The 14931-nt window shown below is 56.4% G+C and overlaps 8 protein-coding genes across 8 annotated transcripts; all 8 read right to left on the bottom strand.

Annotated features, from left to right (window-relative positions):
• Positions 1–48: 48 nt before the first annotated feature.
• On the bottom strand, positions 49–2238 carry DQ04_04121070 (inositol 5-phosphatase-like protein; the record flags this gene model as incomplete). The annotated part of the gene is made up of 1 exon (XM_009313352.1): positions 49–2238. The coding sequence occupies one exon, from the start codon at positions 2236–2238 to the stop codon at positions 49–51; it is 2190 nt and encodes a 729-aa protein (XP_009311627.1).
• A 479-nt stretch (positions 2239–2717) lies between these two features.
• DQ04_04121060 (hypothetical protein) lies at positions 2718–6518 on the bottom strand (the record flags this gene model as incomplete). The annotated part of the gene is made up of 1 exon (XM_009313351.1): positions 2718–6518. One exon carries the CDS (start codon positions 6516–6518, stop codon positions 2718–2720), a length of 3801 nt encoding a protein of 1266 aa, XP_009311626.1.
• Positions 6519–6716: 198 nt separating this feature from the next.
• Positions 6717–7337, bottom strand: DQ04_04121050 (hypothetical protein; the record flags this gene model as incomplete). Its single annotated transcript, XM_009313350.1, has 1 exon — positions 6717–7337. The coding sequence occupies one exon, from the start codon at positions 7335–7337 to the stop codon at positions 6717–6719; it is 621 nt and encodes a 206-aa protein (XP_009311625.1).
• A 541-nt stretch (positions 7338–7878) lies between these two features.
• On the bottom strand, positions 7879–8610 carry DQ04_04121040 (chaperone DnaJ protein; the record flags this gene model as incomplete). Its single annotated transcript, XM_009313349.1, has 1 exon — positions 7879–8610. One exon carries the CDS (start codon positions 8608–8610, stop codon positions 7879–7881), a length of 732 nt encoding a protein of 243 aa, XP_009311624.1.
• A 165-nt stretch (positions 8611–8775) lies between these two features.
• On the bottom strand, positions 8776–9144 carry DQ04_04121030 (hypothetical protein; the record flags this gene model as incomplete). Its single annotated transcript, XM_009313348.1, has 1 exon — positions 8776–9144. One exon carries the CDS (start codon positions 9142–9144, stop codon positions 8776–8778), a length of 369 nt encoding a protein of 122 aa, XP_009311623.1.
• Positions 9145–9672: 528 nt separating this feature from the next.
• DQ04_04121020 (hypothetical protein) lies at positions 9673–10182 on the bottom strand (the record flags this gene model as incomplete). Its single annotated transcript, XM_009313347.1, has 1 exon — positions 9673–10182. One exon carries the CDS (start codon positions 10180–10182, stop codon positions 9673–9675), a length of 510 nt encoding a protein of 169 aa, XP_009311622.1.
• Positions 10183–11089: 907 nt separating this feature from the next.
• On the bottom strand, positions 11090–13804 carry DQ04_04121010 (mitochondrial DNA polymerase I protein A; the record flags this gene model as incomplete). Its single annotated transcript, XM_009313346.1, has 1 exon — positions 11090–13804. One exon carries the CDS (start codon positions 13802–13804, stop codon positions 11090–11092), a length of 2715 nt encoding a protein of 904 aa, XP_009311621.1.
• Positions 13805–14183: 379 nt separating this feature from the next.
• DQ04_04121000 (hypothetical protein) lies at positions 14184–14624 on the bottom strand (the record flags this gene model as incomplete). The annotated part of the gene is made up of 1 exon (XM_009313345.1): positions 14184–14624. One exon carries the CDS (start codon positions 14622–14624, stop codon positions 14184–14186), a length of 441 nt encoding a protein of 146 aa, XP_009311620.1.
• Between the last annotated feature and the right edge of the window lie 307 nt (positions 14625–14931).

The raw sequence follows: 14931 nt of genomic DNA, 5'->3' as shown, positions 1-14931 counted from the left end.
AAACAAAAGAAAAACGATGAGGCGCTGCAAGATGACGTACTCGTAACGCTACGAAAAGTCAAAGTAATCATGGACTTCTTCGTCTATTTGCTCACGCACCTTGCTCAGCAACTCCTCGACCAACTCCTGCCGAAGGGAGAGGACGCAGACATCGAACTGCGCACACACAGGGCGGTGGTCCGACTGCCGCATGACTGGTACGTGGTGGTAGCCCAACACGTTCACCGAATTCACCACCGTCGGGAAGGTAATGTTGCGCCGATCCATGCACGTGGAGCGCCGTATGGAGAGAAAAGTTGGTACCTTTTGCTCCGTAAGGGAAGCCGCGGGTGGCACTGATGATGCCGCAGCCTCGGCACCCCAACTAGTCGCCCCCGCTCTGCAGAGGAAAGTGTCTGAGTGCCCGGACCCCATATCGCCACTTTCGCTGCTGTTTGAAGTGGTGGACGTGTACCGCGACGCGATATCGTCTCTGGACCTGAGAAGTGGCCCGTGTATACTCGCGTGTGGCAGCACGAGCTCCGGCATGCTGTGTGGCATGGACGCACCATGGCGGCACGTACACGAGACCCGCGTCGAGTTGCACAGAGCACAGGCTGTTGCTGTTCTTGTGGCTTGTTTTGCTTTTGCTGCTTCTGCTTCTGCAGCAGCTTCCGCCACACTATCAGTTTCCTCGCAGGGCAGGAGCACGCGGAAGAGAATGCGGTCGCACCACGCCGGGTCGCGCTTCTTTCGGCTTGTGTCGTATAGATCTGTGCCGCGGTCAAACTTGTACGTTGGTGGGAATGTAATGAGCGCCTCCTGAAAACCGTCAAATGTGTCGCCGCTCACCATGCCTTGCCGCAGCTCGTCGTGACAGATGAGAGGGTCGTACGCGCCGCGCCGCACGAGGCGGAGTATGTCACTTCTCTTGACACCGTGCAGCCGTGAGTTGAGGTCGCCAAGGAAGAATACGTAGTCGTGCCGATCCAGCACGCGCCGCTCGCTCGCCCCCGATGTGGTGCGGCGGAACGGGCGGTACAGCCGCTCCCACGTGGAGCGTCGCTCAATCACACTGTACGCCATGTCAGGGGTCTCGGCGGCGGCGTCGAACGTCCGCAGCACGTCGATCTCGTCGTCAGCGTCCGCCGGGCCCTCGAAGCGAAGGTGGCACAGCGACGCGCGGTAGTTGAAGCTTCGTGTGCTCTCGTTGTGCTTGTGCGGCACGAAGTGTGCGGCGATGAGCAAGAAGCGCTTGCCGTAGATGGTGGCGCGCAGGCCGACGGAGCCCTTGTTACCCCACACCCCGCGCATCGCGCCGGTGCGGGTGAGGGACGCGCGGATGCCCGTCACGTACTTGGCGTGCTCGACGCGCACCACCACGATGAGCACGAGTCCCACCAGCTGCACCATCTTGAGCTTCCGGTACCACACCCGCTGCTCGCCAATCTTGTTAAGCGCGTCCACGATGCACTCCGCCCACGCCACGCCCGTCTCCGTGACCTCTTTGACAAGGACGACGCCGCCCATCTCGACCTCCTGCAGACTCACGACCAGAATGTCGGGGAACTCCGAGAGCGGAAATGCAGGAACATCATCCGTGGAGAAATTATGCTCCTTCTTAAGAGCAGCGCGGTAAGCTGCAATTTTGTTCGTCAGATTCTTTCCTAGAAGCCATTCGTACAGGCCCTTCTTGGGCTCTGGTGGCTGCTGCCGGTCCACATTCCATGTGCATGCGTGGACGCGAATTTTTCTCCGCAGGGATTCAGGTTTCTCGAGCTCCAGGCGCTCCTGTATCAAGGCGTTGGCGAAGCGGCGACGCTGGGTCGCGTCGTTACTACCATCACTAGATCCAAAAGAATGACTCGGGTTGTCGGCATCTGTTGCCGAATCAAGGCTTAATAAAGTGCTAATATCCCGCGCAATACTCTGCGTAATCTTCCGGCCACGTGACGCTGTTCTCCAGATCTCACTGGAAAAGTCATCGTCTTTTTTCGAGAGCGCGTCGCCATCCTGATTGTTTTCTACTCCTGTTCCCCCTGCCACAGGCGCTGCTTCTTCCTGTTTAGAAGCGGGGCGTCCGAAGGCGACCAGAAAAAGGTTTCCAATCGCCACAAACAGGGAGAAGAGATAAAAAAAGATCCTCACTACGATTGACGTGCGGTCGATGTTATTATTCGGACATGTGACCACGCCCTGGTGGAAGCCCGAGTTGTCAACGCCACTGCTGACGCTGCTGGTAGCACCACAACTCTCCATCCTCTTGGATACTTCTAAGGGGGGAAGAACCGTTGGGGAATCAACGGGGGCACTTCTTTCTTCAGATGATCTCGCTGAGGATTGCATGGCCCCAGAGTATCTCAGTTCTTCATACTCATGCAGAATGTGGGTGAGTAAATGCAAGAGGGAACAAAAAAACAAAACAAAAGGAACAATGCGGATGCGTCAACTGAGAGGCTGAGGGCTGGAGAAAGTGCGGGTATGAGACATACTTCTAGGCTCAGAGACACGCCATCTCCCCGTACACACGGATTGAGTTGAATGCGTTGATCCTTGTTTCTGCCTTCCATTGAGCAATAAGGAGTGGAACTTTCCGCATACAGTAAAAGAAACACCCTGCTCGTGCTTCCCTTCTTGCTAGTTTTACATCGCATGTCTTCGTCAACCACACGAAGTCATGAGGCAATTCCAGGCCCACACACACAAACACAGACAAATAAAAGCAACCACCACAAACTCTACCGCGCCCCCTTGCCCACTCTCGCAGCGCCACGAGTGGTTGACACCCTGGGTGGCGTCCTCACATTCAGTGCTGATGGCAACTGATGGGCACCCCCCAGCGTACGGCTACTCCGCTGCAGCAAACCCCTCAGTAAGGTGTCAAGGAACTGAAGTGCAGTCCTGTACGGGTCGCCGGCGCCAGATCCGGGCGCCACGGGAGTGGCGACACGACTGCTCTTCTTGTGCATATCCGCAGGCGTGCGTCTGAGAGTGGACATCAACGCGGCTGCTCCACCAGTTGAGTTCTCCGTGCTGAGTGCCGCTGCTGTCGCTGCCGCTGCCGCTGCCTTGGTGATGCCATCATCAAGAATGCGAAACCCGGTGACAACACCCATGAGCGCGTCGCGCAACACAATGAGAAAGCTCTCACGGCATGGGTTCGTGTCAACCGCTTCCGCCATATCCCGTTTGATACAACTCACGGCATCTTCAATAGGTTGCAGAAAGACAGAGGAAGCCGTGCTGAGGGGAGGATTCCTCGGCATTATGCACAGCGGCATCCGCGACAGCGGAAGGGGCGCCATGGCGTTGTTAGTATCATGCCACCACACCGCCCTCTTCTCGCTTCTGGCGTGGCTTTCCTTAGCCGCAGCTGTTGATGGCGCACTACTAGCGCCTCGGACGGCAGGTATGAAAAGGTTGAGGCGTTCCCACAGCTTTCGTGGCACACACGAGGCCAGCGCCGCATCATCGGGGGCGCACAGGCTCTCTGCTTGTATGGCGACCTGCTGCAGCAGAAGTGACCCGCTCAGTGTGGCCGAAACTCTGTGCAACGCGTCTGGCGTCACAAGAATTTCCCCACCGCGCGCCAGGAGCCCAAGGGTAGCAACGGCGTCTAGTGCGGCACCGCTGACGTCTCCCGCCTCGCCGTACTCCCCGCGCGCTGACCGCGTGGAATGATAGTCTTGCGACGCATGGACCACCGTCTTTGCACGGACGCCGTGAAAGAGCAGGGTGCCTGTCTTGGCACTCTGCACGTGGAGGGTCGCCTCGATGGTGAGGAGCCGCGTCGGCCACTCCACTTCCAGCAGGCTGCGTTGAATCTGCAGCGCAGTCTCCATCGCACGGTGGGGGTCGGGGAAGATGACAATGTACGCCGTCACCGAGTCTGTCTTGGCAATGAATCCGTCGTACGCCAGTACCGCTTTCTGCACCACGTAATTATACAGAGCCATGATTTCCTTGTACAAGTCATCCGGGACCATGCAGGAAATGCCAGCGGCGTCGTTGACGTCGCAGAACATGAAGCCAAGTTCTGGCTTATTATGCATGCCAATGGACGCACCGCTGACAGGCCACGGCAGCCGCAGTGCCATGTGCGCCGTGTGGTCCCACGCCGTGTCGTGCATCGCCATCGTCGCCGCCTCCGCTCGCTCAATGAGTTGCTGCTGCTGTTGCAGCATTTGAACCGCCTCCTCACGGCGCAGGACGTCCTCCTCGAGCTGCAGTGCTGCCATAGCAGAGCGGGCAGGGCACTCCCACTGCTTTTCGGCTATCTTACCGTCGACGCTCATCTGCCATTGACGTCGGTACGCGTACGGCTTGGGTATGATTGAGCAGAGATCGACCAAACTGGATTGCCTGCCAAAGATTCGACCACCACACCGAAGCACGTTGTATGCCATACTTGCAAGGTTAACCTTGGTTGCGTAGTAGGCCTGCACGACGTCAGCGGAGGCGAGAATCTCCCCGTAGCGGGCAACGTCGCACAGGCTGCCTGAAAGCGCCAGTGCCTTGCCGCGACACAGCACACCACCACCACTATTGAATGCAGCGGCAGAAGCTGAACCACCAATCATACGGACCAGGTGCCCTTTTGTGAGGCCGCCGCGCATAAGGCACATTTCCGACATCGTGGTAAGTGACGCGCATTTCTCACTCACAGTTGTGTACACCTGCGCAGCAAAGCACAGAGCATGCTCCGGTTGTCGGAAAGCAAACGTGAACACGTCTTTGTTGTTACCATTTACGTGAACGCCGTTATTCTTCTTCCCACTCGAGAGGATAGTGCAGAGTAGAAGATCGCGCAGGTGATCATGCTCCTCTGCGTTTAACGTTGCTTGCGTGATCTGCCGCCACGACGCATCATCACCAACATCGACGGTACACACATACGAAGCTTCATCAGGGTTGATGGACTGAAACCGGGACAGATACCAGTCTTCCGCCTCCATCGCAGACTGCTCCTGAAATGCAGAAACCGCCTCAAGTTTTTTGTACAGGCTGATGATGTTTGTCCGCTCTCTTCGCAGCGAATATAGGGCGAGGAGATCTGCGCAGTTGGCATCCCTCTCCTCCGTTGCATGTTCCTCGGGGTCCTTGAGACCATCAACCCAACCCTCATGCTGCTTCTGCTTCTGCTTCTGCTGTTGTAGTTGTAGCTGTTGTTGTGGCTGCACGCTGCCAGTACAGAGGCGGGTAACACCTTTCATGGGGTTCAACACGCGCGGCACCAACTTTTCGGGGGAGATGATACTGCGCGCGAACCGTGGCACGGGCTGCAGATAGTACGGTGGTAGCCCGCGCCGTCGTTCCAGTGCGACGGGGAGGATTGAGCACAGAAGATCCCGCACCGATGGATCCACCGTGACGACACTCCAGCCAGCACCCAATTTAGAACGTACATGCTGCACATCAGCACACACCTCGGCGTGCACGTCGTTCATAATGTTCATCTCCTTGCAGAATAGCTTTGCCCACGCCTCATTGGCTACAATCTCGCCGATAGGCGCGCCGTTCAATGCCGCCGTGACGGCGTCGCGCACCTCTTGGCCATAGTACACCGGCCGCCCGTTGATTGGGTCCACTTCCGTCCCCGGGTTGCAGGTGTACATGCAGGTGTGCATGCGAGGTCCGCTGTACAACACCTCACCATTGTCGATCACCGGCGCGAAGTACGGGATTTCCGACGTGCGTGACGGCCATGCGAGGTTCGTGACGCCGAGATGACACTCTTTCGAAAAGTACAAGGCAGCGGTGCCACTGTGGAATGCGAACACCTCGAGCTGATCGACGGAGCAGACGTGGTAGCCCCTGTACTGCCGCGCAGTGCTGCGCAGGAGCTTCTGATAGATGTTCATCGTGAACTCCTCCCCGCCCACATGCGGACACGTCACGTTCGACACGATGTGCATCACAAACGTCACGTCACGCACTGGCAGCTCGGCGGCGTCGAAGCGCTGTACGTAGTAGAGGTCATCGTGAGTCTCCATAAGGACCGCCTCCATGCACTCCAGCCGGCGCAGCCCCGCCGCACGAACGCGCGAGGCAATCTTCGCTTTCTCGAAGGCCATCTCCACCCGATTCGTCTGCCGCTGGCGCAACACGTCGTCTGCCACCCGCTCTTTCAACGCGTCATTCTCGCAGCGCAACGCCTCACTCTCCGCGCGAAGCCGCTCCACTTCGTCGCCAAGAACAATAAGCTGTACCTTGGCGTCCGTCTCCATCTTCAGCATGGCGCCGCGCATCTCTTCCACGGTAGTCACCAACTCCTTGTTCCACTCGGATATCTGCTGTAGGCCATCCTTCTTGAAAGGCTGGTCAAGTAGCGGTGCTGACATGTGCCGCCGCAGCGTCCTCTTCGGGTGACTGTCGATCGTGCGTGTCTCTGAGAGCGCCTGCTCGAGCTCTGCAACCTTGTCCTCTAGTTCAGCGATGCGGCGCTTGGCCCGGTCGCAGAAGATGATGAGCTCCGCGAGGCGGCTGCTCTTGTCGTCGCTGCTGGCAACGGTGGCAGCGGCCTCCGCATCCTGAGACATCCGGCCTTCTATGTGCTTATTGTAGCAAGGAGAAAATAATTCGAAAATGAAAATATGAGGAAGGAACCCGTGGCGGGTGTGTGGAATGAGGTGAGGGAACGCAGCGCAGACATTGACCCGACTTGAAAAGACACCAGAAGGAGCACCACAACGGCGGCAAAAAAAAAAAGCAACAGCGGCAAGCACAAGGGTATAGCGTCACGACGTACACTCCCCATCGTATCGCCGGGCCTCCTCGACAATTTCAACCTTCACTGGAGGCGGGTGGAGCGGCACTCGTTGTGCCTTCACTTCATCTTCAGCGTGAAGCACGGCGTTGAGAGGCACATAGATCTCCAGTTTCTCAAGTGAATCCTCTACTGCCCCTTTCTCCGCCTCGAGACATCGCAGCGTGATCTCCAGGCGGCAATTGCGCTCCTGCAGCTGCTCTCTCTTCTGCTGCAGCTCCGCGAGGAGCTCCCAAATCTGAGCGGCTGTATTGCTGTTGTTCAACGAGCCTTCCGCGGTCCCACCCCTTTCCGACTGTGATGACGACGGCCCACTGCCACCGCAGTCGTGCATCTCCATCATGAATTCCTCCAACGCTTCTCGTAGCTGAAGCTCCTTCCGGGACAGCCCTGCGAGCGCCTCTTTGCACCGCGTAAGGGTTGTCTTGATGGAGTCAATCTTACTCTCGAGAAGATGCAGCTCCGCCTGCGACTTCTGCAGAGTGCTCGCAACAGTTTCTTCCTTCTCGTCGTCCTCATAGCCATCAGCTACAGTCCTCTCATCCGCACTGTTGCGTGGATGAAGCCAGCGGAGGGCCCACGCCCAGACCATTTAGGACGCTGCTGCAGCTCACTACGCGCACAGCAACCTGCAACAGAACACATACATACAGTCATACACATACACGCAGAAGCATGGAAAACAAAGGAGCACAAACCATAGGAGTCTGAAAGGAAAACATAAGCGACGAAAACAGTAAAGACAGGCGCTGTGGAACAGAATGGGAGAAATTTCATGTGGGAAGGAAGGGTGCATGTGCTTGATAGTGCCAGTACAGAAAATATATTCACGCAGGCACCTGTAGCAAGCCAGGTGCTGGAGAGCACGACTAACGCTAGGTTTACGCCTCTGCGTGAGACGATTGTATAATACACAAGTTTCTGCATATAAGGAGCGACACGTCAGGGGGTGCGTTTCCAAACCACTAAGAGCAAAAAATGAAATCAGCATCATCATTCCCCACAGAAGGGACCGAAATATGGCACCAAAGAACAACCTGCAGCTTCGTATTAACTGGAAATCTAAAATACTTTAGAGCTTACATTCCACCCCATAGCCCTGGACGCTCTTTCTCGAGCAGCATGTGCCTCCGCTAGGAAGAATGTGATCTTCCTTTTTCAAATTCTCTTCGCGTGAGTTCCTCCAGCTGCATCAGAGCCTGACGAATTCTTCCCTCGGAGAAGCACAGCAAAATAGTTCGCAATGCACGCCGTTCAAGAAGCATAATCGAGCGTCGATGCTTTTGTTCACTAGATATGATGCGGAAGAGTTGCCTTTGCAGAACTGTTGGTTGACGACGACGGCGCTTTTCGATCGTCTGCAGCCGTCGCTCTTCTTCGAACGCTGCCGCTGCTTCTTCTTCGGCCGCACGTTTCACCTCCGCCGCACCCCTCTTGCCGAGGCGATTCGGCCCAAGGGTTTTGTGTGCTGCACCGTTCTCACCCGCGCGGCGGCGAGTGGAGCGCATGCGCCAGTTTTGCATCTGTGGGCTTGTATCACATGTGCGTGGGCGACCGAATGTGCTGCTGCACGCCGCCCGGACGCGTGCCACCTCCGCCCGCCAATCGAAGTTCGACGACTCATCGTGCGGATTGCGCTTTGTCGCTACCTTAGCCTGCTGGTGGTCCTCCAATGCCACCTCGTAGGCGCCGTGGATCACCTGAAACCGCTCCTTCGCGTTCGGCTCGGTGGAGCGGTCAGGGTGCGTGGCAACAGCAAGTTTGTAGTACGCTACACGAATTTCGTCGTAGGATGGGTGCGCCCGCAGTCCAAGGACCTTCCACGCCTGCCGCACACGGTCGCGGCTGCGAACACCCGTAGACATGCCACACTCCTACACTATGCGGATAAATAAGCAGCAGCAATAACACCTAAAAACGGTGGCGAGAAGGAGTACACATCACACCTCACATCATGTGGTTGCTTAAAGAGTGTCGAACAAGTAAATTGGAAACTGTGAAGTTTTCTGCCGGATAGCGAAAGCACCTTCTCACTGATTGTAGCGCAGTAATAGCTGCTGAACGAGAATTTTCTGCGCGCGCTTCCGTCCCATCTCCTCTGCTGCATTCGCCGGAGACGGCTGCTGCTCCTGCACTGGTGCAGCCGACGCTGCAGGAGCCTTTACAACATTCTTCCCCGCATTCGTCGTCGTTGCGGCTGCTGTCGCGTGGTTCTGCCGATGCAGCAGCGCATCGCGTAACCGCTTCAGTGTGGCCTCTCCACCCGAGCCCACTTCAATGTAGTCGGCAACTGCACTAAGTATATCGGCGTCGATCATCTCTTTTGGTGACGGCTGCAGCCACTCAATTTCAGCGAGCATTGTGGTGAACTGCGTGACCAGCTCATCGCGGCTGCCCATACTTCAAATACAGTGAAGGAAAAGGCGCCTGCGGCTTCAAAACGGATAAGAGCGAGGAAAAAGAAGAGTCTAAATTCGGAGAACAGTGTGCGCAAGGCAAGAATATGCACCACAGACCACACAGATTTCAACACAAATGCTCAAAAATGTGAAGGAATCCATGATAGCTTTCCCCCCTCCCCCCCCAACAGCGGAATTAAAAATACAACAGCAACCTCAAGCACACGTCGGCCTGCCTCGTAAACCTCCGATAGCCACGCATACGGAAGCAAGACAGGGCTTTCCAGGTCTAGAGCCCCCTTCCTACATGATTCGTTCAGCCTGACATTCTGCTCCGCAATGACACGTGCAAACGCTCGCAACTGCATGTGTCGACGCCAGTGGAGGATTCAATGAAGCGCGTTCCTAACCTTCATGTCACAGCTGCTGATAATCTCCACTGCAGTGTCAGAAGTTGTATTATTAATGGCAGGGCGTGGAGGCGTTTCACACGCACGGTATGCCGAAAAGGGCACCAAACATGTGGGGCTACCAATCCGCACTGGAGACACCGTACCTGAGCTGAGTTCTGGTGCTGTTGTTGCTGCTACACGATGCAAGAGCGAGAGGGAGCTGTTGGACGTCATTAAAGCATGTGACTCGGCAGGCCCACTCGCACACCACACCCACACACACCCCTCCTCCTCCTTCCTCCACCCAATTCTCAGCCCTGTTGTTGTTGCTGTCCATCCCATCAACTAAGGCGGTGACGCAGCAGAGCACGGCTCGACACACCAGCAGCAGCCGGTCCCGCAGCGATGGGAAGACAAAGTGCATCCGCGCGTGGGCACCATGCGTGTCAACGAAAAGCACCACCGCGTAATGCACCTCCACCCACGTGGTAGCCTCTGGTGCCGCGAAGAAAAGCGTCGCCAGCGCCACGCCCGACACCTCCAAGAACATCATCTTTGACCGCCTGAACAAGAGCCCTCCATGACCAATATTAGCGGTGCTGCAAAAGGGAAACGGACCTGGCACCTCTTCCTCGCGCCGTTGCATTTCCGAATTCTGCGTGCAGAGCACATCCTTCACGACAAGCTTCACGAGACGCTCTAGCACCGCTGGTGGAGCGCCGCGGCCGAGTGTCTGCTCATCCCGCACACGCGTTACAAAGAGGGGATGACTACCGACAAGAAAACACGCAAAGACTTCTTGCTGTTATATTGCACTGAACGCACACGAGCGAAAAATAAGCATTCGACTCCAGGACAACACCAACCATGCACCCCCCCTAAGTTGTGCCAAGCAGCTGTCCGTTCAAGCACACGGGAGGGGGGGGGCAACATTAGCAAAACCACCGAGAATGGCGTTTATATCATTACCTGCGGTGGTTGCCACAGCCGCAATGGCAGCAACACACACACACACACACACACAGAAAGATCACTTTTCAATCCCACTCAAAGACGCCTTGGGGGGTGCAATACTCATTGATACTGTCGGTGCGAGTTAGAAGCGACGAGTGTGGAAGAAGCTCTTCACATACCTCTTCCAAAGCACACAACACCGGTGCTGCGTGCGGCTCTTCTCATATATATATATATATATATATATCTGGACATGCCTCAGTGAACACTACGCACCTCAACGCGCGAAAGCATAACACAGAGAAGCCAGCATCACGAGAGCATACTACGCCTTAGTTCATGATCACCCTACTCTTTCGTCTAAGCCTTCGAACACCAAAAGCGAACAAAGAAAACACAAGTAATAATGAAGCTGAAGAGTACATGCAGAGTCAGTTCAAATATTACACGCATCAATTCCCAACCCTCTACTGCCTTCCCGGCCAGAGAAGCCAAGCAACGGAAGTGAGGGTGACCCGCTCTGCAAAACGTGTGCATGAGTCTCTGTTCTTGTTATTTTTGTTGTTGGTAATCTGTGGTAAGCAGCGAGCAGTGCCCTGTCACGCCGGCTGGCGGATTCCGAGCTCATGGTCGACGGTCCACTCCTCCATCTCTCCTAGTGAGGATCCGACCTTCACTGTCACACGCAGCGGCACTAGCAGCGACACGGCGTGCGTCATGCCATGCGACACGAGCGGCACAACCTCCCGAAGCTTGCGCGTCGGAAGCGATAGAACAATCTCGTCGTGTATTTGTGCCAGCAGCCGCACATCCCCGTCTTGCCGTTGCAGCACATCACGCTCCACGCTGAGCATGCCGAGCTTCATCACATCCGCAGCACTCCCCTGTACGACGGTGTTGAATGCCTGACGCTCGGCATACGCCCGCTTCCCCATAACGCGGTCGTTGATTTCCGGCAGGCAGCGGATGCGACCGCTGAGTGTTCGAACGAAGCCGTCGGCCCGGCATTGCTCGACCACGCGGCGGTGGTAGCGGTCGATCTGCGGGTACGACGCCTTGAAGAGCGAGGTGACGCGAAGTGCCTCCTCCATTGTCACGCCCATCTGCGTCGCCAGAGTGCGGGGGCCAGCGCCGTAGAGCATTCCGAACACAACGCGCTTCGCAAGCGAACGCTCCTCGGTGCTGACAGGCGATTTGCGAAATACGGTCTCGGCAATGGCGCGGTGAATGTCAGTCGCGTTGGTGAGGGCGTCGACAAGCGCGGCGTCCGCACACAGGTGCGCCAGTACCCGCAGCTCAATCTGCTCATAATCGACGGAAAGAAGCGTCCAATCAGTCGGCATGGCGAAGCAGCGGCGAAACGACGCCATCTCCGCCTCGTGCGATACAATGCTGTCGTCGTCAGTTGCAATGACTTTGCTGCGTGGAAGGTTCTGCAGGTTCGGCTCCACACACGAAAGTCGCCCAGTGTCAGTGCCCTCCTGCACAAAGTTGGGGTGCAGCTTCACCCACTTGACCCGACCGCCGCCCAGCTCCTCAGTCGCACCGATGCGGCGGTCTGTGAACTCCCCGTCGTCTCCAACAACAGGGACAGCGGTCTCCATCATGCCAACAGTGTACGTTTGCAGCAGCTTCGCCGCCTTGCGGTACGCAATAAGAACGTTTGGCAGCTTGTGATGTGGTGCGAGAAGCCGAAGTGTCTCTTCTGATGTGGAAAGCTTCCCACTCTTCGTCACCGTAAGGGTGCAGCCGGTGGTCCCGTCGGCTGCGGTGTGCGTAAGGTGCTCGCCAAGGTGGAGGACCTCGTAGAGTGCCACTCGGCACTCATCAAGGTTCTGCATGTTAAAGTCTGGCATGGATGGAACAAGCTGTTGAGCAACGACACTTAGCTCCTCCATCTTGGAAGCACAACGCGCCTTAAAAATCTCCACCTCCGATAGATTGACGAAAAAACCGTTCAGTTTCATCGCCGAGCAGAGTAGAGAGATGCGTTTCTCCTGTTTGAGGAAAGCCGGGAGGAGCCCTTGTGTGCCAAGTTGCCCATAGAGTGAACGGTAGAGGGGTGCCATGTAGTACACACGGTGGGAGATGACCTCCTTGAGTGTGCGTCCATCCGTGTTTCTGAAACCCGCCGGAAGGCTGATCTGTTGCTGGCACGACTGTAGCAGCACGTCGTAGTCGGTGAACGCATCGGCACCCGCTGTGGGCTGCAGCATCCATGACATGAGACGCACATCTGAGATGCAGGAGGTGCTGAGTCTGCCCTGTCGATACGATAGGAGCACAAGTAGAAGTGACGGCGCGTTGAAGGTGACAACTTCAACACCTGGCAGCTCCTCCAATACACGCACGAGGAGTTTCAAACCAGTGGCAGCAGGAAACACAAACACATCATCGTTCCATCGAATGACGAAGGACTGCACCTTCAGATGTGCCAGTTCAGGATTCACTCCCCGCACAAAGTGGACCTTGCCATGTGTACTCGCGGAGATGGAAAAATTCGTCTCCCCTTCTTGCGTGGCAAAGGCCACGAAGAGTGTTGGAGCCTGAATGCGATGCGGGTCATTGAGGGCATCCTGCAGGTCTTCGAAGAGCGGGCATGCATCATCTACCTCCTTGAAGGCCACCAGTGCCGCGTGGAAGGACTCGGGTGCCGGATCGGCGGGCATGCTGAACAGTGTTCGTCGCAGCGGTTCCTCCACTGCGCGCTTCGACGCCGCTGATGTTGGAGCCTTGCGAGCGCCCTGCTTCTTCTTTTTTTTCGGCGTTTGCTGTTGCTGCTGCTCTTCTTCCGAGCGGTTTGCGGCAGACCGACTTCCGCTCCCTGCTGCAACTCGCTTCGACGGCTGTTGTTGTTGCTGCTCTCGTTCCTCCGTGTTCCCGCCAGACTCTCTGCTGCGCTTCCCTGGAACAGCACCACCACCACCACCACTGCTGCTGCTGCCTCTCTGGTTGTGATCCCCTCGCACGTCACGGCGAGGTGCAGCGCAGCTCCTCTCTTCTTTCGCCTCTCTGACACGCGACGAGAGCGCCAGCAGCTGCCGGTGAACGGCGGACGCGAATTCTCTCTCCTTTTCGTTCTTCTCCTTCTCTGCCCCCTCCTCGGCATCCACCACCACATGGTGCAGGTGAGTGTCACTTCGCGCCGCCTCGGAGGGCGTAGGTGCGTCGGCGGACGTCTGCCCGCGAATGACGCCCGCGTCGAGGCCGAACGCCCGCCACTTATCAAGATTGCCTGAGCCGCTCTGCGCGGGCGCGGTGTGCGCGAGCGCGACTGGCACGTAGTGCCGCTGCAGGTGCCCGTGCGCTGACATGCTAAAAACAGGGGGAGCGGGTCTCAGCTGTCGCGTGAAATGCCACAAGTGCAGGGGAGAAGCGTGGAGAATGATGACACGGATCAAGACAGGAAAAAAAAAATTATTTGTATTCTGGCTTTACTTGCTGCACATACGCGTGCTTGACGCACAGTACGCAGATGCCTGCCAATATCGAGCGAAGATAAACGAGCAAAACTAATACTAGACCCTCAAGAGGCACACACACACACACACACAGACAGCAAAGAAAAAAAACAAACAAACAGACAGACGTTCACGGTCAATGTCTGATTAAACGAGCAAGCCCACTCGCACAGACAAACACTCACATATACGATAATTCAGTTCTCACGAACCATTCATTTCTGTTTACCTTTCAAAACGGGTGATCACTCAGCTTCTTCAGGTGCTGCTGAAATTTGCCACTCGAGTCGTAGTCCTCCACACGGCGGCCACTGAGCGTTAGTACGCGCTCTGGAGACCGAAGCAAGTCGACGAGCTCAAAGAACAACTGCTGCTCCAGAAGCAGGCTCTCCATGTACCCGTTGCTCGCGGAAGAGCGCGCCATGTAGATGTAACGCAGCAGCTCCGCGACAGGGTCGGGGTTTGACACCTGCATCAGCACCACGCGGTGGGCGTATCCAGTCACGGCGTTGCGCAGAAACGTCCCCAGCGCCAAAATGAAGGTTGTGTAGAGTGCAATGATGCCGGTGTTCGGCAGGAATGAAAAGGAAGTATCAAGCGTCACATCGGATGATGCGACAACCTCATATAGGCCTGTTGTATTATCATCCGCACCCACCGCTACTTTTGCCATCCGCGTCACCTCCCTATCATCCTTGTGGTGTGACGCCACACTGGATACGCCACTTGCTGCTTGTGCTGCAGCAGTAGCATCGGAAACAGCACGGGTATTGCTGAGGTTCACGTACGACTCGCAGCGGAAGCACCAATACAACACTGATACAGATCCATCGTCGCTCTCGGCAACACTGTTCAACTGCACCGCACAATCCACCTCGGCGTAGCCGGGCACCACGACATTACTCGGAATATTCTTCACAAATGGGCTGTAAAACAGAGGCAGTGAAATCCATTCACTGCTTTGGTACACAAACGCAACA

Source organism: Trypanosoma grayi (assembly GCF_000691245.1).
Source record: "Trypanosoma grayi strain ANR4 Tgr_412_V1, whole genome shotgun sequence".
Classification (NCBI taxonomy): Eukaryota; Euglenozoa; class Kinetoplastea; order Trypanosomatida; family Trypanosomatidae; genus Trypanosoma; species Trypanosoma grayi.
This window is presented reverse-complemented; position numbering and strand designations above follow the sequence as displayed.